The sequence below is a fragment of the Colobus angolensis genome, unplaced genomic scaffold (genome assembly GCF_000951035.1).
Source record: "Colobus angolensis palliatus isolate OR3802 unplaced genomic scaffold, Cang.pa_1.0 Scaffold295, whole genome shotgun sequence".
NCBI lineage: Eukaryota > Metazoa > Chordata > Mammalia > Primates > Cercopithecidae > Colobus > Colobus angolensis.
Genome location: NW_012116210.1, coordinates 1,443,879 through 1,471,154, shown reverse-complemented (window position 1 = coordinate 1,471,154; position 27,276 = coordinate 1,443,879). Strand labels below are relative to the sequence as shown.

Sequence of the window (27,276 nt, the reverse complement as noted above, 5' to 3'; positions counted from 1 at the left end):
GAGATGGGTTAAGCACTTCTTGCAAAATTGCAGGCAAGCACTGCTGAGGGCTTGTGTCAGAGGGCAGGCGGTGGAGGAGAGGAGGCGGCTGATCCAGGAAACGTGTTTAGAATTGACGGGCTCTGTGTGTCTCAGTCACGAGTCTGTTTCACTGGATCTAAGACGCTATCAGGATTTGGGCATCTGGAATCCTGCTTCACAGTATGGATTAATGAACATGGCTTATGCTTATGAAGTGGAACTCACTATTCTTGATTAAAGAACGTGTTTTGGGGGATTTGTATGGTTGGGAACCTCAGAGGAGCCTCTCAGTTTCACAAAATGCTACCCAGATGCAATGATGTCATTTATGAGGCCACGGTCCTCTTCAGGTAGGGGGCTGCTATATGCTATTTATTGAATAACAATAGATGTTTTGAATGACCTCCAGAGAGAGCTTGGATTCCACAGGCAGATGGAGCTATTATCCGTGTTTTTTTTTTCCTCCCCAGTGACAGGCTGCAAGCCTGTAATTACAGTGACTAGCAGCCCTTGTTTGGGAGCTGGGATGGTTCCACAAACATCACTTCAGTCCCCACCTCCTTTACTGGCTGCTGAGGCCGCTGAACTGGGGGACATCCCTTCATGAGAAGCAGCAAAGATGGCTCAAACCCAGCTACCTTCTTGGTATCCACTCAATTTATGGAAAGCTCTCATACCCTTGTATGCTGCTGGGAGCAATGAAAGCTGCCTCACCACCCCTCCAGCTCCCAGGCCTCTGTCCTGTCCAAGTCTCTCTTCCCCAGCCCCAAGCAATATTTGCAAGTCTGTTGCCGCAGCAGCCATGCATAGGAGAATGACTGACCGGCTTGCATGTTGCTGGCACTTCTGATACAGGACATTATTTCATAATGTCTATCTCAGATCCATCTGCAGTTCTCCTTTTCTCCCTGACAGTGCAGGGCGAAGCTGTGGCTACAATGGCCACTGGGACCCTTGTAGCTGTCTCTGTTTCTGGAGCTTACATGGGTGTTGGCGATAAGAGTGTGGTGGGGTGGTAGTTAGGAGTAGGCAGAGTTGCCTCTTGACTTGGCCGTTCAAGAAGAGGTTTCTCTCCTCTCCCTGTGGGTTGTTGCTGCCGGGTCTCCCTGGGGTAGGCATTCCAAGCTCGCTATCCCGTGGGGCATGGGAGCAAGTCCTCTGGGACTATTTCCCCACACACTTTCCCAACTGGAGCTTCTGGTACAGGAAACGGAAAGAAATTATTAAGGCATGCCGGGTACGGTGGCTCACACCTGTAATCCCAGCACTCTGGAAGGCCGAGAAAGGCAGATCACTTGAGATCAGGAGTTCAGTCTGGCCAACATGGTGAAACCCTGTCTCTACTAAAAATACAAAAATCAGCCGGGCGTGGTGATGGGTGCCTGTAATCCCAGCTACTCAGGAGGCTGAGGCAGGAGAATCGCTTGAACCCAGAAGGCGGAGGTTGCAGTGAGCCGAGATCGTGCCACTACTGAACTCCAGCCTGAGTAACAGAGTGAGACTCCGTCTCAAAAAAAAAAAAGAAAAAGAATCATTTAGGCAGACATTGAGGGTAAAAGAGTCCTCTACAGGGCTTCCCTTTTAACAAAAATCAGCCTAAGAAATTCTTTTTTCTAATGAAGAGCAGACTGAAAAAATCAAGCTGCAAACAGATAAGCAAGCTGGAAGCTTGAATAGGAGAATGCTGGCTGCTATGCCAATAGAAAGGGCTACCTGGGGCCAGGTATGTTCAACATGGAGGCTCCATCTTCCCTTTTATTTGTTACCACATGTACAATACAGAAAGAAGCAACCTGGTGCCAGCCAGGTGGAGAACATCTGGATAATAAAAGATTAAGGTGGAGTGTCCAGAAATTCACACCCTATGGAAATGGCACACCTGATCTGACCAATCTTTTTTCCCTATGTAAATCAGACACCGCCCCAAGCTCATCTGAAAAAAACCCCTGCATTTCACCACAGAACCAAAACCCATTGGGTACCCCTCTCTCTGCAGCAGAGAGAGTTATTCTCTTGCTTTTGCCTATTAAACTTCTGCTCTTAAACTCACTCTGTGTGTCTGTGTCCTAGTTTTCTGTGGCCATGAGGCAATGAATCTCAGGTATCGCCCCAGATGAACGATGCTGTTCCACTTCGGGGTTTTGTGAATGATTCTCCTGGAGTCCCCACTATGACTTACAGGATAAGATAGGCTCTTTCCATGAATACTATTCTCCTTTCCAGGGTGTCCTTTCTCCTCACCCCTTCTTTTATATTGATGCTGGGAATGAGTAGGATCAATTCTGGCTTCTTGATAAACCTTGTAGGGAGGTAGCTGGCTTCAACTACTGAAATTGGAAACTAGAATATCAGGAAGATACTCAATGCCATTTGTCCTCTGAACTGGGTTTTAAAAGAAATTCATTTATTTATTTTAGATGCAGGGTCTTCCTCTGTCACCCAGGCTGGAGTGCAGTGGTGTGATCATAGTTTACTACAGCCTTGAACTCTTGGGCTCAAATGGTCCTTCTGCATGCTGAGTAGCTAGGACCACAGGTGCACATCACCATCCACAGGTGCACATCACCATCCTAGACTATTTTTTTTTTTTTTTTACATTTTGTAGAGATGGGGGTCTCACTATGTTGTCCAGGCTGGTCTGGAACTTTTGGCCTCAAGTGATCCTCCTGCCTCAGCCTCCCAAAGTGCTGGGATTATAGGCATGAGCCACCATGGCCGGCCAGCATTAGGTTTTATTGAAAGTTCTGGGAAAATAAGGTAAACTCCATTCAACATCTATTACAGTAATTAGTTAATTACAGAGTATGATGCCCTATTACAGTTTTTTGGGGGCAGGTCATTAACATTTCTAGGTCTTGGTTGTCTCATCTGTGAAATGGGGGTGGTGGGTGTGCCTGTAGGAAGGTGGCAGAAACTGGACCACATCACCTCTTCAGATCTCTGTCAGGGATCACTTTGAGTCTATAGCGTTCATGGTTTTAGGTTTGCTTGGTTTCAAGGTTTTTCTCTTCTCATCTTTGTTGCAAAAACTACATTCATATCAAAGCACTTCATAGTTGTGAAGTGCTAGACATAGAAAGAGGGACAAATCCTAGCTGGGGAAGGAGAGAGCATTGTGTTCATCCACGTGAGGGAAATGGAAGCCGAACAGTGCTCTGTGTCTAGTGTATTCCCAGTTATCAGAGGCAGGGCTATTAGCACAGGTCGAGTTATTTCAAAGTTATTTGTCAGCAAGTCTTCCTCCAATAGAAAGCTCATTTGGTTGGCAAGGCTAATGAAGGTTTATCCTAGAGACCTTGGGTATCTGGTGCAGGAAACATATTTCACAGACTCTTCCCAAAGTTTTACACTAGGTGCTGTGTGGGAGAGACAACAGTGGTGTCATAAAAGAACACTAGGTAGGCCAGGCTTGGTGGCTCATGCCTATAATCGCAGCACTTTGGGAGGCTGAGGTGGGTGGATCACCTGAGGTCAGGAGTTCGAGATCAGCCTGGCCAACATATAGTGAAACCCCATCTGTACTAAAAAATAGAGAAATTAGCTGGGCATGGTGGCTCATAACTGTAATCCTAGCTACTTTGGAAGCTGAGGCAGGAGAATCACTTGAACCTGGGAGGCAGAGGTTGCAGTGAGCTGAGATCATGTCACTGCATTCCAGCCTGGGCGAAAGAGCGAGACTCCGTCTCTGAAAAACCAAGAATAACAAAAAAACCCAACACTGGGTATAAGGCTAGGCAGATTTGAGCATATAAGACAGAGACAAAAAATGGAAAGTGGACTTAGTGAATATGAATAATAAATGTTTATGTAAAGCTTACTGTGTGCCAAGCACTGCTCTAACCACATAACACATCAAATCATGCAAAATGCACCAACTCAATGACTCCTCATGGCAAATCTATGATGCAGATGCTGTCATCGTGCCTATTTTACAGATGGAGGGACTGAGGCGTTTTTGTATTTTTTGTAGAGGCAAGTTTCACTTTGTTGGCCAGGCTGGTCAAGGTTTAACACACTGTCCAACGCAGCTGGGAAGTGGTGGGCTGGCTTCAGATCCTGGGCCCCTCACCACTGTGCTGTGCTCTGCCTCTCTGAAGGAAGTAGGGGCTCTTCGGGACACTTTTGACATTAAGAAAGGATTAAATTGTACAATGTAATGAAAACGTTTGAATAGGCATTTAAAAAGTACAAAAAAGAGGGAGCCACACAGGCACTTTTATGTGGGTCAGGAGTGACTGTTTTGTTGCACTCTTTGGCATCTGCCAAGCATGATTTCTCAGGATGTGGTGGTTGGCCGACTGCCCTTGCGGCCACTGGATTCCGTTCTCTCTCTGGTTTTTCTCCCTTTCCCCCTGACTTCTGAAACCTTCCTCTAGACTTTCCTTGCCCTTTTTCTCTTTCTAGGAGCTTGTATTAGTCTTCAGAGAAACGGAACCAGTAGGAGGTGCATGTCTTTCTCTCTATTTATAAATGTGTGTGTGTGTGTGCGTGTATATATATATGATCTCTCTGTCTCTAAATCTCTTTCTCTCTAGTATCTCTATCTGTCTATCATCTATCTATCTATATCTATCTATCATCTATCATCTCCATATATGCTTGTATAGGTAGTTTTGTTTGTTTGTTTGTTTGTTTTTGACAGAGTTTTGCTCCATTGCCCTGGCTGGTGTGCAGCGGCATGATCTCGGCTCGCTATAACCTCCGCCTCCCAGGTTCGAGCGATTCTTGTGCCTCAGCCTCCTGAGTAGCTGGGGTTTCGGGTGCGTGCCACAACCCCAGGCTAATTTTTGTATTTTTTGTAGAGCCAGGTTTCACTATGTTGGCCAGGCTGGTCTCAACTTCCTGGCCTCAAGTGATCTGCCCCCCTTGGCCTCCCAAAGCGATTACAGGTGTCAGCCACTGCGCCTGGCTGATATATTTTCTTCTTTTAACTACTTTATTAGGTAAAGTGAAATATTTTATTCCTTAAAATTGGCCTATATTTGGCTAGGCACAATGGCTCATGCCTGTAATCCTAGCACTTTGGGAGGCCAAGGTAGGAGAATTGCTTGAGACTAGTAGTTTGAGACCAGCCTGGGCAACATAGCAAGACCCCATCTCTAGAAAAAATAAGAATAGCCCAGTGTGTGGTGTGTGCCTGTAGTCCCAGATACACAGGAGGCTGAGGCAGGAAGATCACTTGAGGCCAGGAGTTCAAAGTTGCAGTGAGCTATGATTGCACTACTGCACTGCAGCATGGACAACGAGTGAGACCCTGTCTCAAGAAAAAAATGTTTTAAAATCTCTCTCTATACCTTTATCGCTATTTATCTCTATCATCTATGTATGTATGTGATATGGTTTGGCTGTGTCCCCACCCAAACCTCAACTTGCATTGTATCTCCCAGAATTCCCATGTGTTGTGGGAGGGACCTAGGGAGAGGTAATTGAACAATGGGGGCTGGTCTTTCCTGTGCTATCCTTGTGTAGTAAGTCTCAGGAGATCTGATGGCTTTATCAGGGGTTTCTGCTTTTGCTTCTTCCTCATTTTTCTGTTGCTGCTGGGATGTAAGAAGTGCCTTTCACCTCCTGCCGTGATTCTGAGGCCTCCCCAGCCATGTGGAACTGTAAGTCCAATTAAACCTGTTTTTCTCCCAGTCTTGGGTATGTCTTTATCAGCAGCATGAAAACAGACTAATACAGTATGTATGTAGATTTATTTTAAGAAATTGGCTTGCTGGGTGCCGTGGCTCATGCCTGTAATCCCAGCACTTTGGGAGGCCGAGGCAGGTGGATCACGAGGTCAGGAGATGGAGACCATCCTGACTAACACCGTGAAACCTCGTCTCTACTAAAAAATACAAAAAATTAGCAGGGCATGGTTGCAGGCACCTGTAGTCCCAGCTACTCGGGAGGCTGAGGCAGGAGAATTGCTTGAATCCAGGAGGCGGAGGTTGCAGTGAGCCGAGATTGTGCCTCTGCACTCCAGTCTGGGTGACAGAGTGAGACTCCATCTCAAAAAAAAAAAAAAGAAAAGCAATTGGCTTATGCAATTGTGAGAGTAGCAGGTCCAAAATCTCCAGGGTAGGCTGGCAGCCTGGAGAGCCAAGGAAGAGTTGATGTTGCCATCTTGAGTTCAAAGGCAGTCTAAAGGCAGAATTCCTTCTTCAGGAGATGTCACTCTGTTCTCTCAAGGCCTTCAGCTGATTGGATGAGGTGTACCCACATTATGGAAGGCCTTACCCATGGTCTGCTGATGTAAATGTTAATCACACCTAAAAAAATACCTTCACAGCAATAAGTAGACTGATGCTTGACCAAACAATGGGGTACCATGGCCTAGCCAAGTTGGCACATAAAATTAGCCATCACACAACCATTTGAAGGTTCATTTGATTCATTTGGTTCAGAACCAAATGAACCTCAGCTCATTTGAGCTTCTGTTAGCTTTCTAGAACACTGGGAAAGCTCTGGTACTGAGATCCCAGGGACACAGCTTTAATTCTCTCTAAAAGGGAACTCTGTCCAAACCTTAGAGTACTTTTTTTCCCCTCCCAAGAAATCTATCAATGCACAGAATGGACTTTGGTTGGTAAGTGTTAAGTATTGGTCTCTGGCCTTTGATCCCTAGTCCCATTTCTGGCGTCCAATGAAGGAGCTCATGTTTCATCTCACATTGTTCTCCTTCTCAGAAACGTGAACTCAGTTCTTCTTCCTATCTGAACTCCTCTAGTGCATCGTTAACTGACTCTGGGCATTTACAACTTTGGCTCCTGTATTGTAATTGATACACATTTTCCAGCCCCTCCCACTCCTCCACCAGTGGGGTAAGTTCCCTGAGGGCAAGGGCTAAGCTCACACTTCTGCCTGGCTGCTCCGGTGCCCACGACACTGCTGCTTCATAAACATTGCTCAGTGGAGACAATTTGCAACGCCGATTCTCTGTGATGTTTCTTGGGCAGAAACATGATTGGTGTCATCCTCAATTTAAGCCTTTGTGAAATAGGAAGGAGAAAACTTCACACCTACCATGGACGGAGGCTGACACCCCCTGTCTAGCTTTTGCACTTCCACATATCTGGTGGTCAAAATAAGTCTTGCTGCTGAATTAGGCGGTGAAGATGGTTGTGCCTTTTATTTTCAGACAGATCCTTGCCCAGCTTGGGTTGAGGGCTATGCAGCAGTAGGGACAGTGGGAGTTTGTCTGGGGTGGGGGCAGAACTGGCAGGGAAAAGCTGTTGTAGGGGTGGGCTGCTAGACATACTAGAGAAGCTGCCAGCTTAACTGTATTCGTTTCCTATTACTATTGCAACAAATCACACTTTCAATGGCTTAAAACAACACAAATTTGTTATTTTTACAGTTCAGCAGGTCAGATCTGACATAGGTTTTGGTAGACTGATGTCAAGACGTTGGCAGGGCTCTGTTCCCTTCTGGGAGCTCTAGGGGAGAATCCCTTTCCTTGCTTTTTTCCCGATTATAGGTGCTGCTCTCATTCCTTGGTTGGTGGCCTCCCCCTCCACCTTCAAAGTCAGCAAGGGCTGGTGGAGTCCTTGTGTTGCATCAGTCTGACCTCTGCTGCATTCCTTTTGTACTTTTAAAGACCCTGCCATAAATGTTACATTGGGACTGGGGGCGCTGGCTCATGCCTGTAATCCCAGCACTTTGGGAGGCCGAGGTGGGCAGATCACCTGAGATCAGGAGTTCGACACCAGCCTGGCCAACATGACAAAACCCCATCTCTACTAAAAATACAAAAATTAGCCAGGTGTGGTGGTGGGCATCTGTAATCCCAGCTACTCAGGAGGCTGAGGCAGGGGAATTGCTTGAACCTGGGAGGTGGAGATTGTAGTGAGCTGAGATCACATCACTGCACTCCAGCCTGGGCGACAAGAGTAAAACTCCATCTCAAAAAAAAACAAAAGGCTGGGCGTGATGGCTCATGCCTGTAATCCCAACACTTTAGAAGGCCTAGGAGGGATCATGAGGTCAGGAGATCAAGACCATCTTGGCCAACATGGTGAAACCCCGTCTCCACTAAAAATACAAAAATTAGCTGGGCGTGGTGGCATGTGCTTGTAGTCCAGAGTGAGATTCGGTCTCAAAAAAAAAAGAAGAAAAAAATAAGTTACATTGGGCCCACCCAGGTAGTCCAGGATAACCGCAACATCTAAAGGTGCTTAATTTAATCACATTTGCATTTTTCCCTTTACCACGTAGCAACATAGTCATAGGTTCCAGGAATTAGGATGTGGAAATCCTTAGGGAGCTATTATTTTGCCTCCCGTGGTGGCCTTATGATTTCCATTTAAAATAAGTAATTAGTGTAAGATAAGATTTTAAATGGAAAGGTATGATAGTTTTACTTAACAATGTTAGAGTTTCTAAGAGAGTTTGAGATAAAATATATTTATGCTTAATTTGTTAAATTTGTAACTTACTTACTTGAGAATGTTTTGCTTATTAAGGCTGTAAGCTTATCTGAGCAGGTATTTGCAGTGTTTTGTTTGTTTCTTTGTTTATTTGAGACAAAGTCTCACTCTGTCCCCAGGTTGGAGTGCAGTGGTGTGATCTCAGCTCACTGCAACCTCCGCCTCCCAGGTTCAAGTGATTCTCCTGCCTCAGCTTCCTGACTACAGGCTTGTACCACCACACCCAGCTAATTTTTGTATTTTTAGTAGAGACGAGGTTTCATCATATTGGCCAGGTTGGGGCTCGATCTCTTGACCTCGTGATCCACCCGCCTCAGCCTCCCAAAGTGCTGGGATTGTAAGCGTGAGCCACCGCACCCAGCCTGCAATGTTTTTTAAAAAAGCAAATGCATTTAATTTATAATTGAAGTGCTTAAAAATCAAATGTATCAGATTTATAACTGCAGCTTTAAAATGTTTAAAGGATTTTTTTATTAAGTTTGTAAAAGAGAATTACTTTTTAGAGGGAATGTGATCTATTAAATTTGAGTTTATTAAGAGGAATAAAAGGTCCTACTATTTTGTATTAAAATTTACTAGGCTTGTAAACATCAAGATTTGTTAGTGGGATTTAAAGGAAACTTTAATGAAAACTGGGTCTCTGTATTTGTTACTTTATCAACAAACAGTAATTTTAAACCAAAAAGCTGTAAGTAATTCTATCTATGCACATAAACTCATGCCAATTTTTGTTCTAGTTAAGGGTAAGCATATGGTCCTAAGACTTTCAAAAGCATTTTTTGAGTGTATATATCAGTGGTCCCCAACCTTTTTGGTACCAGAGACTGGTTTCTGTGGACCAGGGGGTGCGGAGGGGATGGTTCTGGAATGAAACTGTTCTACATCAGATCATCAGGCATTAGATTTTCATATGGAGCACACAACCTAGATGCCTTGCATGTGCAGTTCATACCAGGGTTCATGTTCCTATGAGACTCTAATGCCACCACTGATTGACGGGAGGTGGAGCTCAGGTGGTGACGCTCACTTGCCTGCTGCTCCTCCTGCTGTGTGGCCTAGTTCCTAACAGGCCATGGGCCAGCGCTGGTCCACAGTCTGGGGGTTGGGGACCCCTGGTATATATGGTCCTATTAATTCATTCAGTCCTGGCGCAGTGCTAGGTACCATGCAATTGCCACAAGTAAGACTACAATGTAACAAAGTCCCTAGGCAAAGAAGTGTGATGGGAAATGAGATTTACTCAGCTGGGGGAGACTTTAGTGAGGAAGTGGCCCAAAGGTGCTAATCAGACAGATGGTAGAACATACTAAGGAGGCACACTACCTGAGCAAAGAAGACTTGTCATATTTAGGGAATGGTGAGATTTTGTGATCCTGGTGGAGGTTTAAAAAAATGATCTCTAATTACTCTCATGTACCTTTTGTCATTTTCTGATTGACAGTTAGTGGTCAGAGCGGAGGGTGTCCCAAAGTGAAAGTATCAAGTAAGCCAGTCTCCCGCAAGTCAGTCATCTGAATAAATCATACCCTCCTGGAAACACAGTGTAATTCTGAACCCGATTCTTAGACTCTTGTTGCTCAGGGAATAACAATAATCATTAACACTGACCGCACTCGTATTTTGTGCCTGTCTCCAAGCACTTCATATGTGTTAGTTCACTTAACCCTCTGAGCCATAAGAGATAGGTATTGTTAGCGTCAAGGAAATTGAGACACAGAGGGGTGAAGTGAGGTGACAAAGGCCACTCTGCAGGTAAGTGGCAGGACCATGATTTGAACCTTGTACAAGCTGTTTCTCTTTCCGGAATGCTCTTGCCCTCATTCCTCTGGGGCTGGCTCCTTCAACATCACTTCTTCAGAGAGTCCCCCGCTGCTTCGGTTCTCACTGTCTTAACTGGGTCCCACTTGTCATTCTGTATCTCAACCCTTTGTTTATTCCCTTCATATTGGTTATTACAAATAATTTTTTTTACTTGCTTTCTCCTCTACTCCCTCCCCCCCTTTTTTTTTTTTTTTTGAGACAGAGTCTTCCTCTGTCACTCAGGCTGGAATGCATGGCGCTATCTTGGCTCATTGCAACCTCCGCCTCCCAGGTTCAAGAGATTCTCCTGCCTCAGCCTCCTGATTAGGTGAGCCTACAGGCATGTGCCACCATGCCCAGGTAATTTTTGTATTTTTAGTAGAGACAGGGCTTCACCATATTGACCAGGCTTGTCTTGAGCTCCTGACCTCAAGTGAGCCACCGGCCTTGGCCTCCCAAAATGTTGGGATTACAGGCGTGAGCCACTGCACCCGGGCCCCCTTTCTTACTAAAATCTAAATTTCATTAAGGTAAGGACAATCCCATCCTTGTCACCAAAAAACAAAACAAAACGAAACAAAACAAAACCATACACAAAAGGCAAAGACAATTTCTGTCTTGTTCACCACCCTATTCCCAGTGCCTTGCACAGGTCTAGCATATAGCAGCTGTTTCATAAATGCCCGTTGATGAATAAACTGATGTTGACTTCAAAATTCATTATTCCCTAATCATTCTGCTGTGCAAATAGTATATGAAAACCTTCAGTTTAAGCACAATGCTGTATTATGGACCCAGGTTGGTATTCAGCAACAAGCTTGTTTTTCTATGGATTCCTAGAAATTTTACAACAAGTTTCTGGGAGAAGGAATATAAGTCTCAATAGGCAAAAGATAAACATATTTAGTATGATAAAAAGCCAACTTGAATTGGGACATACTAAAAATGCACCAGTGTGTGTTGTTGGAAAAACATTTATTGCAATTCAGTGTCAAAAGTTTTTTACAAAAATATGCCACCGTCTGGTACAAACAACTATAAAAAATCAGTTCATCATGCAAGAAAAGTGTGCAAATAATTTATACAGAAGGACTCAGCTCACACAATATTAAATAAACATCTCTGCATGTAATTGGTCTAGCTTTATGCTTTAGTTACAATGTTCAACCCCCTCTAATATTTTTCATTTAAAAAAGTACATTAAAGAATCTAAGCTTAGGACACAGGCTGTAATATACACCCACTTTAGCCATGGTGATTGGCACTTAGTAAAATAAAGATGGCACCAAGGGTTCCCAAGTATAGAATACAGCTTGGAGCCTTCTGCTTAACAGACTTGTGCTTCGTTAATTAAACAAACACATCTATACTCAAAGACAGAAAAAGTCGTGTTTAAACTCCAGAAATAATGTAGCAGATGGAGTTTCAAGAAGTTCGGAGTTTTGGAGCAGCCATCGTTTTTGGCCAAATGGAGCGGGGCCTGTTTTGAGAGATTCTCCAGAAAGCTTTGTTTGCTGAGTGAATTCAAGGACACTTTGAAAAATGCCCAGCAGACAAAGTCATGAATATCATGGGCCCTTGCTCCTGGCTGCCTCGTGGAATAATCCCCCTTTGCTTAGTAAAAGATGAAGTTTAGCGGAGAATGAATATCCGCTGGGATAGAAATGCACTGAATCTCATAGCTGGTCCTGAAGGAGGAAATGGAGAAGATGGATTAAATGTACCTCTGAGTCTAGCGGAGAGGAAACACCTGCTTTGGAATCTCAGTTTCTAGGAAGTAAGTCACTGCCCAGCCCTTCTGTCTGTTTTTATAAGGGCCGTTTTTGTAATAAAAATGTAAGTACCCAAGGAAAAAATAAAATTGTCAAAATATGCTGCTTTCTTTATAGCAAGCAGGTTATACTCACTGGAATGCCACATTCACAACAGAATCAGAGGTCTGTAAAAACATTAAGTGGCTCCTTAACTTCTCCAGTAAGAATCAGGGACTTGAAATGGAAACGTTAACAGCCAGATGCCCAAGGCTGGGCAGTCTCCCATGCCTTCCACGGTGAAGGGCTTGAGAAAAATCACATCCAATGTCATGTGTCTCCAGCCACACCAAAAGGTGCTTGGGGTGGAGGGCTGGGGGCACACAAGGTCAGGCCTCAGGAGGCCTCAAGTTGGCATTCAGCTCTGCCACTGAGTACCAGGTGGGCTGACGCACGTCCCCTAAACGTTCTGGATCTCTTCCTCATTGTGAAAGGCAGAAGCTCTAAGTCTAAAGTGTGGGGTAGGAGTTTCCATTCTTTGGAAAACCAAAGATGGTTACTCTCCTTAATGAAACTGAGAAGAAAGTATCTACAGAAAACACTGAATTTAAACAAATTATGACCTTGTTTGTTGAAGCCATCAAGGACCCAAGATATATCAAATAACAACATCTCTGTATTGGCCTAGAGGATCAGAGTCTTTTGAGGTCTGTTTAAGCACTAATAGGATTTTAGGCCAGCATCCAGTCAGAAGAGACGGTTCACAGACTCAGAGTTGGAAACAGATTTAAAAAAAAAAAAAAAAAAAGATGTCAACATAGAAAATGATGATAGAGTTTAGTTAAAAAAAATTCACACATAAAATTGCAGTTAAAAAATTCACACATAAAATAGTGTTTGCATAGCAAGACATTATTGCCTTTCAGCCTGGCAGAAAAACATAAACTCAGGTGTATATTTTATAATAAACATTGTATTGAATGCTAAGAACGATACACTGTTGAACATCTCTTGAATGGTTTGCCTCCTTGTAAATCATACCACTTGTTTAGACAATTGAAATTCCAAGCTCTTTCTCTTCTCCCGTATAAAAACAACAGAAACAAGGAGCCTCTGTTAGTAGCAAGCTCTTCATGGGAAAGGGTATGTGAATCCACAAAGATGAGAACTGTGGCAACAGCATAAAACACACCCACTACCTTACTGCCCAAGTGCTAGTAGAACCTGCTCTAGTGTTCAGAGTTTTGCAGTGCAAACCCAGTCCCTCTGAAATACATCTTCCAAGCCACTCCAATGTAAACCTGATCATCATTAAACAAAAATCGTCTCACAACTGATACACTGGGGATGCTTTCACCTAATAGCTTTTGTTCATTTCTGCCATTTGCCCTCCCATTCAACTGATTTGTCTGCTCAAAATAACAGCATTGAGTGATAATGCAATCTAGTTTAAAATGCCATTGGATTTTTTTTTTTTTTCCGGATCTTGCTCTAGTGTGAGCACTCCTGAGCTTCACATATTCTCCTTGTCCCAAATGCAAGGGCTTACTCTCAAGAGACTCTAGGCTCACTGCCCATAAACCTTTGAGTTGGACCAAATCTTAACATCCCTGTGGATTTGCTCATACTGCCCTGGGCAGAACTCTTTCCTTCTTTGGAAGTCTGAATTACTTCATATTTGACATCTATTTTGAAATTCTGTTTTACAGGGTTTAGGATGGGGGTAGGTAGGCACAGGAAAGAGAGTAGAGCATTCTCTCTTTTCCAGCAATTTCCATTGTCGTGCCCCTTCTGACTTTTAGACCAGCAGTTCTGAGACAGGGATTATTTGCTTTTGTTTGATAGGTCAGATTGTCTGGGACGGTTTGCCAATAGAAATTCTATAAACTATTATTGTTCAAAGAGCAAGAATTATCTTAACTCTCTTCACTTATATATGAGGCTCTGGCCATACTTAACAGATACCACGTGGCACTAACACAGATACGCTGTGCCTGCTGTGCTCTTCCCATCATCCCCACACAAGCCACAGCATCAAAGACATGCCATTTCTATTCCTTTCCCCCTCCCTCTCTACCTGCCATTTCCTTCCTTATTCTCCTCTTCCAATGAAAGAGAACCATAAAGATTGATTTATTCTTCATTTTCCTTAAAAAATTTCCTTGACTCTGTCATATACCAACTCCAATAACACCAAAGGACATGGGGAGAGCCCACCAGCACCATCTTGGTAAACATTTAAGAAGACCGTAACCCTTCTCTTGGGGCAGGGGTCATCTTGCCAGATGCACATGGTTGCCTGGGGTTTATCATACAATCACGTGCACTGCTGACAGTCTAAATGAGACCAGCATCCCAGTTTTGTGCTGACAGTCCACAGCAGGCAATGTTTCTGGGACTGCAAACCTGAAGGCAACGAGGAGTTTCTACTTTCTTGATCAGCATGAAGGGGCAGAGATTGCAGTTGGTGGCAACTTGTGGAAGGCCACGAACCCCTAAATCTAAAAATGTCACTGAGAGTCAAAGGTTCCAGAGCTCTCTCAGTGATGGCACACCCAACTCCACCCCATGTCTTTGAGGAGGCTGAGAAATTGGAGAGAACCTGACAATTATGGAAGAAGTAGCTTTTTATTCAACAGTCTAGGTTCCGCATTCCCAATGTGAAATTGATTCAGGGGGAGAGGGACTACAAAAAAAAAAAAAAGAAAAAAAAAGAAAAAACACAGCTTAGATAGTATAATGGTTCGTGACCTTCCAAAGCTCAATCTTACCCAACAAAATCCTACTCTTTCATATTTAATTTTCCTTATTAGGGAAAATTTATATTCAATGTAATTTTTTTCTCCTTAGGGAGATGATAATGAAAAAAAATCGGAGAAATCCTGGCGTAGCAGAAACATTGCAAAGTGAGGAGCACTGAATAGTAGGTTCCTTCTCTTCAGAAAGCTGATACGTGGGTTGTGTGCTATTGAGGGCAGGGGCTGAAGAGGTGTTGTATCATAGCTTGTCTCTTGCCTCATTTCTCTCTGTGCTTAGCCATCTTTCCCCCTTTACAGGTCACCCCAAAGGTCAGTTCTTAAAGATACACTGTTCCTCAACTTGCATGTGGATCATGTTCCTATTTCTGCTTCACTTATTTGCCAAGGGCATGCAGGGTGACAACTTTATTTGGGGGAAAAAAAAAAAGCATATACAACTGCAAATATATGTACATTGTTGTAGGAAAGCAACAACATTCTGTAGAAAGTAAAAAACTGGGAGTAGATCCCTCATCTACTCCCAACAGTATTTTACAATGAACTCATTAGGTCCTGAGATTTCCTTTCTTCCACAGTTACCTGCTGATATTTGTCTCGCAAAATCCCCTTGGGATCTTCCTGTTTTAACTATCCAGCCTGGAAGCAAGTTTAAGATGAACTTGTGGTAACTCTCCTCCCTATTTGGCTGGAACTCCAGCCTTGATTTTTAATCACCTTTGCAAAAAGCCTTAGCTCAGATGGACTCATTTTGATGTTGGACCTAAAGAAAAGAAGCTCCTCAGCTCATCCCCCTGGCAAGGGGAACAGCAACTGGTAAGATGTTTAACTGGCTGATTGTAAAACCTGTCTTTCGAGCCTCAGCACTTGGGCCCCACTCTGTCCACAGACACAGGCTTATCCATGAAGATATCCAAGGAAGAAAGTTAAGCAGGAATAAGAAAGTCTTCACAGCTATCGATTGGGTGACTAATTCTATCATCTTTTCTGCAGCAGGACTTCCTCTGGGACGGCTTTTGTTTTGTTTTGTTTTGGAGACAGGCTGGAGTACAGTGGCACGATCATAGCTCACTGCAAACCTCGAACTCCTGGGCTCAAGCAATCCTCCCCTGGGACTGTTTTAAGTTGGCCTTCTCCTCCCCCAAATGAGCTACAACATGACAGGAAAAAAGGAACGTGTGCTTTTGGGTTGTTCTGGTAAACAGATAACTCCAAGGAGGGCCCTGTTTGCCTGAAAAGGAAGTGTGAAACCAGATGAGGGTTGCCTCCAATATCCCTTTCCATTTTAAATCACTTTTTATAGTGATGAAAACACTTACAAGAATAACAGACACTGCCTACTGGATCACATGCGTTGTCAGAGAGGGCACGCTACACTTTTAGAGGTAGACCATTGTGTGGTATCTCTGTAGGGTAAGGCTCTGTGCCCATGCAGGTTTAGGATGGGTGGCGCTTCCTTCGCCTTCTCAAAACAAACACCAGATCAAACCCCAAAGCCCAGGGATTTCTCCTATGTAGTTTTCCTTCTTCTTTTCTCTTTTCTAAACAAATTTTCACATTGTAAACAAAGCGTCCTATTTTGTATTTGAGTTTTGCCTTTTTCTTCCTAGGGAACTATAAGGGAGTTTCTGTGACCATTAAGAGGATTCCATTTTCACCGCTGAAACAGAATTATTGCCCTTATAGTCTTGCTGGCAAATTGTTAGAAAAAAAGTTTATTTACAGTATTTTGCTTTTCCATACCAATTCTAGTGAGAAGTTCACATTCTTAAATTCCCAGTCAGCAACTGCATTTCTCCCCTCCAAGTCCTCTCCGTGACTTATCTCTGAAGTTCCAGGCCAATGTTTAAAATGTACACTATTTACAAATGAAGTGTCCAAATGCCATATTCCCAGCTCTCCAGCCAGCAGGGGGACGCTTCTGAAGTGTTGTCATGTGCTGGGATTCAGAACTTGAACAAGTTGATAAAGTCCTGGGGTGAAAGTGAAACGGAGCAGCTCTCTGGGTTATTGGCAGTGCACGGATGGTCAGTGCCCTGGAAAGGAACACACGGTTAGCTTCAAGTTCTCAGAGGCCTCTCATTGGCTTTTGGCACCAAAAGGCATTTTCCAACTTCAAAGCAACGATTCTCTGTCAATAATGCTGCCCCAGGCCTAAATGTTGCATGTTCTCACTTGTATGTGGGAGCTATAAAAGTAGATTTCATGAAGACAGAGTAGACTGGTGGTTACCAGAGCAGAGAAAGGGAAAAGGAAAGGGGTGCAGAGAAGTGGATCAATGGGTACAAATACATGGTATGACAGAAGGAGTAAGACCTGCTGTTAGATCAGTAAGTGAACGTAGTTTACAATAATCTATTGATTATTTCAGGCTGGGCGCGATGGCTCATGCCTGTAATCCCAGCAGTTTGGGAGGCCTAGGCAGGTGGATCACTTGAGGTCAAAAGTTCAAGACCAGCCTGGCCAACATGGCGAAACCCCACTCTACTAAAAATTACAAAATTTAGCCTGGGTGTGGTGGCATGTGCCTGTAGTCCCAGATACTCAGGGAGGCTGATGCAAGAGAATCGCTTGAACCTGGGAGGTGGAGGTTGCAATGAGCCAAGATCCCACCACTGCACTCCAATCTGGGTGACAGAGTGAGTGAGACTCTGTCTCAAAAAAAAAAAAAACTATTGAACATTTCAAAATAGCCAGAAGAGAAGAACTGGAATGTTCTAGCATAAATAAGTGACAAATATTTAAGGTTATGAATGTGTCAAGTACATTGATTTTATTTTTACAAATTACATGAATTACATTATCACATTAACCCTGAAACTATGTATTACGCATCAATGAAAAAATTTTATAAGTCTGGAAAAACTAAAAGCTATGTGTTTCCATGTGTAAGTGTGTGTACCGGTACACACAAAGAGAGGAGGATTTAAGGGTGGGTGGGTGGAATGCAGAAAAATGTAAACATAAGAAAAGTGAAGAAAATGGAGGTCTATGAAAGTCTGTCAGACAAAGGAACCCCCACCCTCCCAGGCACTGAATCAGTTTACCCTCAGTTTCAGCTGGGGGCTCTGATGGGGAAAAGGCGGAAAGACGCTGGCCTCACCATGCTGGCTGGCACTCTTGGCTTTTAGGGACTGGGCTGGGGGTCTGTGGCAGCCACCTCTGAGACACATACCTTCCAGGAAAGGATGTGACAGTGTTTGCAGAGCTGAAGGGTATCTCCATACTGCTCTTTCCTTGGGTAACATCGGACAAGTTTGAAATACATCTTCTTCCAATCCAGCTGCCCTTTGTCTGACAGAATTAATCGTTTGCGGATCTAAAATATCAGATGAATAAAAGAAATTGCAAGAGAGTTTGTCAAGAAGATGGCTTGTGGTTTTCTGGTTCTGAAAAGGTTGACTCTCACCCTTTCCACCTCTTTTCAGCTCTACAATAGCGAGGGGAGAACTATCACTATATAAACAAGTACCTTCTTAGCTCTCCCCAGTTAAACAGTAGCTTTTCACCAAGCTTAAAACAAAACAAAACAAAACAAAACAAAAAAACAGGTGGCTGGTGACATGTTGCTAGTGACCTTTACTAAATTGAGGCTGGATGGTCCTTTAAATTTTAAGGGATCTCAATAAACAACTTCAATCTGTTCTTTGCTATAGACTTGAGTGATCATTTCCAGGGAGATGCAGTAACTCCTTGGCACCAGGGCTCTAGTTTATATCTAAATATTAGTGGATTCATGAACAGAACTTGTTGAACTCACACATCCATATAAAGAAACTGGAAAAAGACCAACAAACTTGAGGCAGCATGATGAAGGGAAACAGGCTTGGAGTTGGTGTCTGAAGGTCCAAATTCAAGGTCAGGGCCAGTTTCCTCACCCAAAGAGCTACTTCATTAATTTGGATATGTCACTTAGCCATTTGTGGCTTTAGTCCCTTCATCTGTTTAAAGTAGGTACAGCAATACCTATCCTTCCCTGGGCCATTAGAATAAAATGAAATAATATCTATGAAAGTACTTTAAGGCCAGACGCGGTGGCTCATGCCTGTAATCCCACTACTTTGGGAGGCCGAGGCAAGTGGATCACCTGAGGTCAGGAGTTCGAGACCAGCCTGGCCAACATGGTGAAACCCTGTCTCTACTAAAACTACAAAAATTAGCCAGGCATGGTGGCGCACACCTATAATCCCAACTGCTTGGGAGACTGAGGCAGGAGAATCATTTGAACCAGGGAGGCAGAGGTTGCAGTGAGCCGAGCCTGCACCATTTTACTCCAGCCTGGGATACAGAGTGAGATTCCGTCTCAAAAAAAAAAAAAACAAAAAGAAACAACAAAAAAAGTACTTTAAAGCACTCAGAAAATATAAGTTATGGGGTTACAGAAAAAAAGAATGGGTGCCAATTTATGATTTTTTTGAGTGAGTTGTAAAATGAGAATAGGTTAAGAATGTAAGTTTAATTTTTTTCATAAAAACTACCTGAAAAACACACACACACAACATCTCTATTTAAAAACTCAAGACTGGGTGGGCATGGGGGCTCATGCCTGTAATCCCAGTGCTTTGGGGAGGCCGAGGCAGGAGGACCGCTTGAGGCCAGGAGTTTGAGGCCAGCCTGAGCAACATAGAGAGACCCTATTTCTACAAAAACAATAATAAAAAAATTATCTGGGCCGGGCGCGGTGGCTCAAGCCTGTAATCCCAGCACTTTGGGAGGCAGGAGACCGAGACCATCCTGGCTAACACGGTGAAACCCCATCTCTACTAAAAATACAAAAAACTAGCCAGGCGAGGTGGCGGGCGCCTGTAGTCCCAGCTACTCCGGAGGCTGAGGCAGGAGAATGGCGTAAACCCGGGAGGCGGAGCTTGCAGTGAGCTCTGATCCGGCCACTGCACTCCAGCCCGGGCGACAGAGCAAGACTCCGTCTCAAAAAAAAAAAAAAAAAAAAATTATCCGGTTGTTGTGGCATGAGCCTGTAGTCCCAGCTACTCAGGAGGCTGAGGTGGGAGGGTCGCTTGAGCCCAAGTGGCTGAGGTTGCAGTGAGCTATGATTGCATCACTGCATTCCAGCCTGGGCCATAGAGCAAGACCCTGTCTCAAAAAACAAAATCACAAAACTCCTTCAACTGTCATTTTTCAGTCAAACCAGGGAACCTAGAGTAGGGCGAACCCAGACCTGAGGCTTGAGCAGGGCACCAAGGAAGCTTGGGGTGGGGGCCAGAGAAGGAGGGTGTGCCGACCTGCCGCTCGGAGAAGTGGTACTGGCAGAGTTTCTTCCACAGCAGCCGGTCTTCGCTGAGCACGTGCAGGTCGGGGGCCGCCTGGCCCAGGCTGACCAGGTCCCGCCCGTCGCTCAGCCTCTGCATGATGTTCAGTTGTAGGCACAAAGGCAGGTCAGTGAAGGTGAGGCCTTTGAAGGCAGGCTGCAGAGAGAAGGGTGACAATAGATGGGGTGCCAGAGAGCAGCGATTCACCAGGCCACACCTTCTAGGCATGCAGCTGTCCCCCTGTCCTCCACCCTCGAGGCAGTTTATTGATAAGAGGTTGAAAGCAGAGTAAATCTCCCCATCCTAAATGCAGACACGAGGCCATGGCCATAAGCCACAGAGAACTGTGTGGAGTGGGCTGAGCTGAGTGGTGCCAGAGGGATCTCCCTACATTTCCAAAGCTTGAAACTTTCACTCTTAAAGACTTTCCAAATGGTGCATGTGCTTTACTCAGTTCACACAGTTACAAGATTTGCTGCTTTCCGGAAGGCCTCACTGCCCTGGATGGAGTGGCCCAGACTGCCACCCCAAGTCCCATCTCCCTGGCCGCCCTCCAGACCTCAGGTCCCTCCAAGTAGGTTTACTCACTGGCACCTAAATACACCTGACTCAGCCTGACCTCAATGCCCTCGCCTCCCCAGTCCTCTCTGCTCAGCCACGTGGTCGTCCTGCTCAGATCCAGTTCAAACCTACTTCCTCTGAAAGGCCTTTTCTGTTTTTGTGACTCCCTTACCCACTGCACCTTCCTAGAATTCCTAGGATCTCTTTGAGACACTTTTTGCAATATCCTTCTTTTTGTCACGCAACATGAGCTTTTTTTCTAAAAGCAACTTTGAAAGGAACATTCTTGCTGGAACTTCAGCTCTATGAAGGCAGGAATTTTAATCTTTTTTCACTACTGTGTCCTGGGTGTCTACAGGAGTGCCCAGCACATAGAAGGCACTCAACAAATACCTGTGGAATGAATGAAGCCCAAATAATTAAACAGGTAAAAAACAACACGAAGACTCTGTGCCGGGGTGTGTGTGTGTGTGTGTGTGTGTGTGTGTGTGTGTGTGTATGTGTGTGCGTGCACGCATGCACATTGGGAATGGCAGGTCCAGAAGCCCTTGGCCCAAGCTCCACCATCCCTTGAGACATCTCTATTCTAACCGAGGCCTCAGTGGAACATTGTGAAAACTGCTGGTCTGTGGATAATACCTTGGCAATTAATTGTGAGCTTCTCCAAGAGCTTCTGGTACATCCCTGAACTTACTAATATATTTAAGCCTTTATTGTTTTAAATTTTGATGAGCTTATGATACCCTGCCCAGATCTACATCCTTGAAGGCAGGGTCTCATTTTATATCCCTTGTAGACCAGCCCAGCACAAGCCACCTCTCCTGACTGTCTACTATGGCCTGGTGCTGAAGTTGCTGCAATAAGCTCTTTAGGCTGGTGAGAGACCCAGAGGCAGAAACAAATAATCATAAAATAAGACAGTAAATGCTGTCATGGAGGGAAGCACAAAGCTCTGTGGGAAGGATCTGCACCTGGGAATCTGCACATGTATTTGCTGATGTGTCTTGAACAGCAACAGGCTGCTGCCATCCAGATAGGTCAATAGACCACCTGGGACTGTGGCTCCTTGTCCTGCCCCTGCTGGTTCTGGGTGAGCTCTTGATTTTGGACTACTCACATTTTTAGATCAATGTTCTGTGACCTCTGAGAGTTCACAGGGGAAAAACAATACAGGATGAAGAAACCCTCCCTTAGCTCAGGGGAAAATATCCTGAGAATGGGTATCAATTTCCCGGCCCAAATTTTTACAGGAGCCAAACTCTGTATAAAGCACATCGAAGCCCAAACACATGGAGGATTCCAGGAGACACCAGGTCTGGGCAATTCTCTCTGTGTCCCAGCAAGGCTGGGTAGGCACGAGGTTCGGAGGGAGCAGTGGCAAGGGGCCTTGGGAAGGCTGAGCTACGGAGAAGAATGGGAGGTGCAGGGAAGGAACACCAATGGACAGGCAGCACATCTGGATCCCAGCTCCCCTGGGAAGTCTCCCCATGTCCAAAATGAATGGCTTAGAAGACTCTGAGGATCCCTCCCAGCTCCAACAATCTCAGATGTAGAAGGACTTCAGCCTCCTGTTTCATTCAAAGTATCTATGACTTGACAATTTATACGGCTCGGTTCTACCCCAGGCTGCTGGGCAGAACTCTCAATTGTTTGCAAACTTCAGGTCTGCCAACCGCAGAAGGCCCTAGACCTATTTATCGTTTTTCATCTGCTGCTGATCATATGAGCTCATAAAACTGCCATGAGATTTTCTTTTCGTTTCCAACACTTCAAAGCCTCTACTTTTTTGGTTAAAACTCCCAGGCCAATTATTACATTAACTCCTACTAAAGGCAAGTCCACTTGGCAGAGTTCACTCTGTCAAATTTTCAAACCTGAACTTTTCCAAAATCCTTGCCCAGACCCCATGCTGAGCCCTTCCTCCTGGTAAGTGGTTAACTGCTTACATGCCTCCTCCTTTCGAATATAAATGTATGAAAGAAAAATTAGTCACTCTCGCTCCTCTAGTCAAGCATTTGGCTAACATCCATTCGGGTCTATGTCACTCCTCACATGCTTCAAAACAGTGCCCTGCCCACCACATACTGTCACTGTATTTGACATTTTTCCCCCTAAGACCCAGTTCTCTTAATTTCTTTCCTTCATTCTTTATTATATTATTTTGCCAATAAAAATTGGCTCCATAGAATTAGATATGAAAATTTCGCAGGAAAACAAGATTTTATGTTGGGAGGAGAATGACAGAATTTTGGCAAAATAGAAAGCATTTACTCTGAAAGTCAACTTCATATTTGCATGTAATAATGTACTTCTCTCTGGGTCAAACTGTTAAAAAAAGTAAGTTTTAAAATACAGTCCAGACTGAAGTAATTAAGTCTTTTCTCTTTCTCTCAATTTTTCCTTCCCCTGGAGAGTTGAGCTTCTGTGTGGCTTGCGCCTGTAATCCTAGTACTTTGGGAAGCTGAAGCGGGAGGATTGCTTGAGCCCAAAAGTTCGAGACCAGCCTGGGCAAGATGGTGAAACGCCATCCCTACTAAAAATACAAAATTAGCTGGGTGTGGTGGTGAGTGCCTGTAGTCCCAGCTACTTGGGAGGCTGAGGTGGGAGAATCACGTGAACCTGGGAGGCCAAGGCTGCAGTGAGCTAGGACCATGCCACTGCATTCTAACCTGGGCAATGGGAATAAGACCCTGTCTCAAAAAAAACCAAAAAAAAAAAACCCCAAAACAAACAAAAACAGAAAAAGAAAAGCCCTTTAAGGCTCTGTGGGTTCCAGTACAGCTCTCAATATAAGGAAGCCAAGGCGGGTTGGGACAGAGGACAGCGGCAGGAAGGTACAGTGGTTGAAAGCACAGCCTCTGTGGACAGGCCTGGGTTCAGTTCTTGTGCTACATCCTACTGAGCATGAGGCCTCAGCCAAATTATTCTTAACTACTTGTTCTAATTGTTCTCATTTATAACATGAGAAAAAGCTTATCCTCCAATGTTGTTGGGTGGGGCGGATGAGATAATGCATAGAAGCACTCAGTGTAGTGCCCAATAAATGCTAGTCACTGTGAGGGCTCCTACTTACAATTCTTCACTAGGTGAATTAATCAATACATGTAAAGGACTTAGAAGAGGGCCTGCACAGAGCCAGCCCTTAATAATAGCAGCTGACATGTTTACAATATTTACTGTACATTAGGCACTGTGCCATTTGCTTTCTATATATTAACTTATTAAATCTCACACCATGGCTATGAGTTGACACTACTGCAAGTATTTTCCAAACGAGGAAAGTGAGGCGTGGAGAGACTGAATAACGTGCCTCAAATCCTGCAGTTGGGGCCGGGCGTGGTGGTTCACGCCTGTAATCCCAGCACTTTGGGAGGCTGAGGTAGGCAGATCACTTGAGGTCAGGAGTTCGAGACCAGCCTGGCCAACATGGTGAAACCCTGTCTCTACCAAAAAATACAAAAATTAGCCGGGCGTGGTGGTGCATGCCTGTAATCCTAGCTACTGGAGAGTCTAAGGTGGGAGAATCGCCTGAACCCAGGAGGTGGAGGCTGCAGTGAGCTGAGATCGCGCCACTGTACTCCAGCCTGGGTGACAGAGACCCTGTCTCAAAATAAGAAATCCTGTAGCTGGTAAATTATCATCATCATTCATAATACAGGGCCATGTTTTCCAACTGTGTTCTTTTGAACACTGAACGAGTACTCAGGCAGGCAATGGGAGGAGACTCCCTTTCAACCATTCATTCATTCAACTCAGATTTACTGGCTGTCTCCTGCTCTGTGCCAGGAACAGGGAATAGATGGGTAATGTCCTTTCTTTGTGGAGTTTATAAGCCAGTAGACAGAGACAGAAAAGTATACACACATTATAGACAATTTCAGATCATAACTGCTCAGAGGAAGGTGATATGATGGTGATGTTCATAGATTGGATGGTCAAAGAAGGCAGCAAGCTTCAAAGCCCTGAGGCAGGGCCAAGCTTGGAGAGTACAGAGAATGACTTGGCTTGGCTGGAGCTCCTCATGCAGAAGAGATAGTGAGTGAACTTCAGTGTTTGATCTCTTCTTCGTGGGATCTCATTGGATCAAAGAGAGTTTTTTAAACAGCTGGATCATTGGATAAATAGTTGGAAGAAAGCTGGATTGGAAAAGTTTGGAAACTCAGGCAAGCTTTGACATTTTAGGAATATGGAATCTAGGGTTCTGGCCTCAGCTCTGGCCCTAACTGCTGTATATCGCTTGGAAAGTCACTGGGCATCTCTGGTCCCCACTCCACCTCCACTCCAAGAGGGGTAACAACAGCAACGATAGCTAGCTCCGAAGAGTGTTGGTGGATCAGCTAAGAAGGCTTCTGAGCATGTAAGCCTATGGCAGTGCAGGGTATGCGGGCAGATGTGGCCAGGAGGGGTCCTTGGAGGTGGACAGAGGGAACAGAGGCAAGCTCCAGGCAAGTGTGACCATCTAGAGTTTTTCTTTTTTTTTTTTTTTTCCTTGAGATGCAGTCTCAGTGTGTCACCCAGGCTGGTAAGTAGTGGCGTGATCTCGGCTTACTGCAACCTTCAACTCCCGGGTTCAAGTGATTCTCCTGCCTCAGCCTCCCGAGTAGCTGGGACTACAGGTGTGCACCACCACACCTGGCTAATTTTTGTATGTTTAGTAGAGATGGGGTTTCACCATGTTGACTGAGGTGGTCTCAAACTCCTGACCTCAAGTGATCTGCCTGCCTCAGTCTCCCAAAGTGATAGGATTACAGACATGAGCCACCACACCTGGCCAACTGTGACTATCTAAATGGGTGTTCTGAAGTTGCTGAAGGGAAGTGCCCTTGGGACACATGGGACCCGCTTGTTTATATCACTGGCTTGGCAGTTCTCTCTTGGTCTTAGAAAAATCCTAGTCAGTCAGTCAGTCTAGGCCATAGAGAATGCCAGAAACCAGGTAGAACATGTATGTGGGTTTTCTGTGAGAGAGAAGCTGGGAACTTGGGTCTCACATTCACATGGTCAGACTACATGCCTACACTTGAGATGTAGGAATGGGGTAAATTATTAGAATCAATCAGGTAAATGTTCATAATAAATATGTACATTCTCTTAAACAAATCAAATACGTGAGATGATTTCTGAAAGATGACTTGCATCTGTGCTCTGCTCTGTGTGTGTGTCTGTGGGAGCAGCGTGTAGGTGTTGTAACCTACGTGACTCTAAGGAAGTCATGTAACGCTGAGCCTTCGAATGATTCTGTTTCACAGCTTAAAAAGCGAAGGGACAGAGAGGTAATTACCAGTAAAGTCATGAACATGCATTCTAAAAACTTCATCTAGTAAAAGAGTTATTTAAAAGCAGTCAAAGGATTTCTTCCTGCTACCTTCTCCTGATATGAGGCAACCTCAAACTTTATCAGTGTGGGTCCCGGAAACCACTTAAGCCAGTTACAGTCTGTGATGAGATAAGTAAGCAAAGTGCTACATGAGCCGCCTGAGTGTGTCTGTCCATTAGTGAGTCCTAAGAGATTGCACCAGCATCTTCCTCCTTTTTTTTTTTTTTTTTTTTTGTGTGCCTTGGTCCTCCTGCTCACTATTAGGGAGACAAGAGCTGAGGGCCAAGCTAGGTTGTGAAAGTCAAAAGGAACAACTGCTATAGATCGCCAAACCTCACTGGTAACAGAGGGCTTTTCCTTTTTGCTTTGAAAATTGCTCATCATTTTCCCACATGCAAGCTCACAGACTTTAATCAAAGCCTTCCTTTGTCATAACTACCAATCATCGGAAGTAGGATTTTAAAAGGCTGGTACCAGTTCTCCAAGCCTTCCCAGCTCTGTTATATTCAAGACAGCAACCTAAAGTGGCAAACAACTCATCCTTTATGAGGATATGAGCAAAGAGACATCTCTGAACCCCGCTAAAGATTTCAGCAGCAGGGCTGCTTCTCCCCAAAAGCCCAGTTTCCAGCTTTCCCACGGTAGTTCACCAGGCTGCAATCTTTCATGTACTTTGATCCCGTTTCGCCAAGTTTTTCTTCCCACCTCCCTTTATCAGGAGGTCCCCCAGCCCGCCCTCAGCAACAGGACAAAGCAGCAGATCAGAAAAGACCAGACTCTTCTGTCCCGGGAGTGAATTCAAAGTCTTGGCGAGGCTGTTCAGTGTCTCCCTGGAGGGACCCACTGCTGGGAGGAGGCTGGGCCTCCCGCTTACCCTGGTGATCTGAATGTTGTTCAGCTGCTGCTGCCAGTGGAGAATCGTCTCCATCCGATACACCCACATGTTAATGTTCCCGACCAGCACGGACTTGCCGACTCTTTGGACCAGTGTACATAAGGACGTGTAGAGGGTCTGGAGTAGTTCCCTTATGAGTCTAATGTTTTGCTGGTCTTCAAGGACTTGAGTAGGGAAGAAAAAAATAATCAAAGTTATGATACTGGAATACCCTGTATTTTATACATGAGCTTTTCTCTGTCTCTATTCCAGTCATGTTACCCAGGCACTGCCTCTGGGGATATGGTTTTCTTCCTCATGGGTGTTTACTGTACGGTTGGCCAAGCTTCTGCACTTGAGGTCAAAAGGTAGAGTTTCCATGATCTAGGTCCCTCTTTGTTCTCTTCCCTCTCATTTTCTATAAAGCCTCTTTCTCTTCATTGTTCTCCCAGCAGCCATGGCTCAGCTGATCAGAGAGCCACTCCTTTTGCCCAGAAGTGACCCCCCTTTAGGACAGT

At 44.7% G+C, this 27,276-nt stretch overlaps 1 protein-coding gene across 2 annotated transcripts in view; it reads right to left on the bottom strand.

Moving 5' to 3' along the window:
- Positions 1-11,190: 11,190 nt before the first annotated feature.
- The window catches only part of FBXO32 (F-box protein 32), a 44,517-nt gene continuing 28,431 nt past the window's right edge, over positions 11,191-27,276 (bottom strand). Inside the window, exons 6-9 of one of the 2 annotated variants that reach the window (XM_011949277.1) lie at positions 26,759-26,943; positions 19,980-20,162; positions 17,915-18,058; positions 11,191-16,775 (exon numbers count right to left, since the gene is read on the bottom strand). In XM_011949277.1, coding sequence (XP_011804667.1) covers positions 16,686-16,775; positions 17,915-18,058; positions 19,980-20,162; positions 26,759-26,943 — 602 coding nt within the window. In that variant the 3' untranslated portion in view covers positions 11,191-16,685. The remainder of the gene's footprint in view (positions 16,776-17,914; positions 18,059-19,979; positions 20,163-26,758; positions 26,944-27,276) is intronic. The other variant, XM_011949278.1, reaches the window with a different exon arrangement.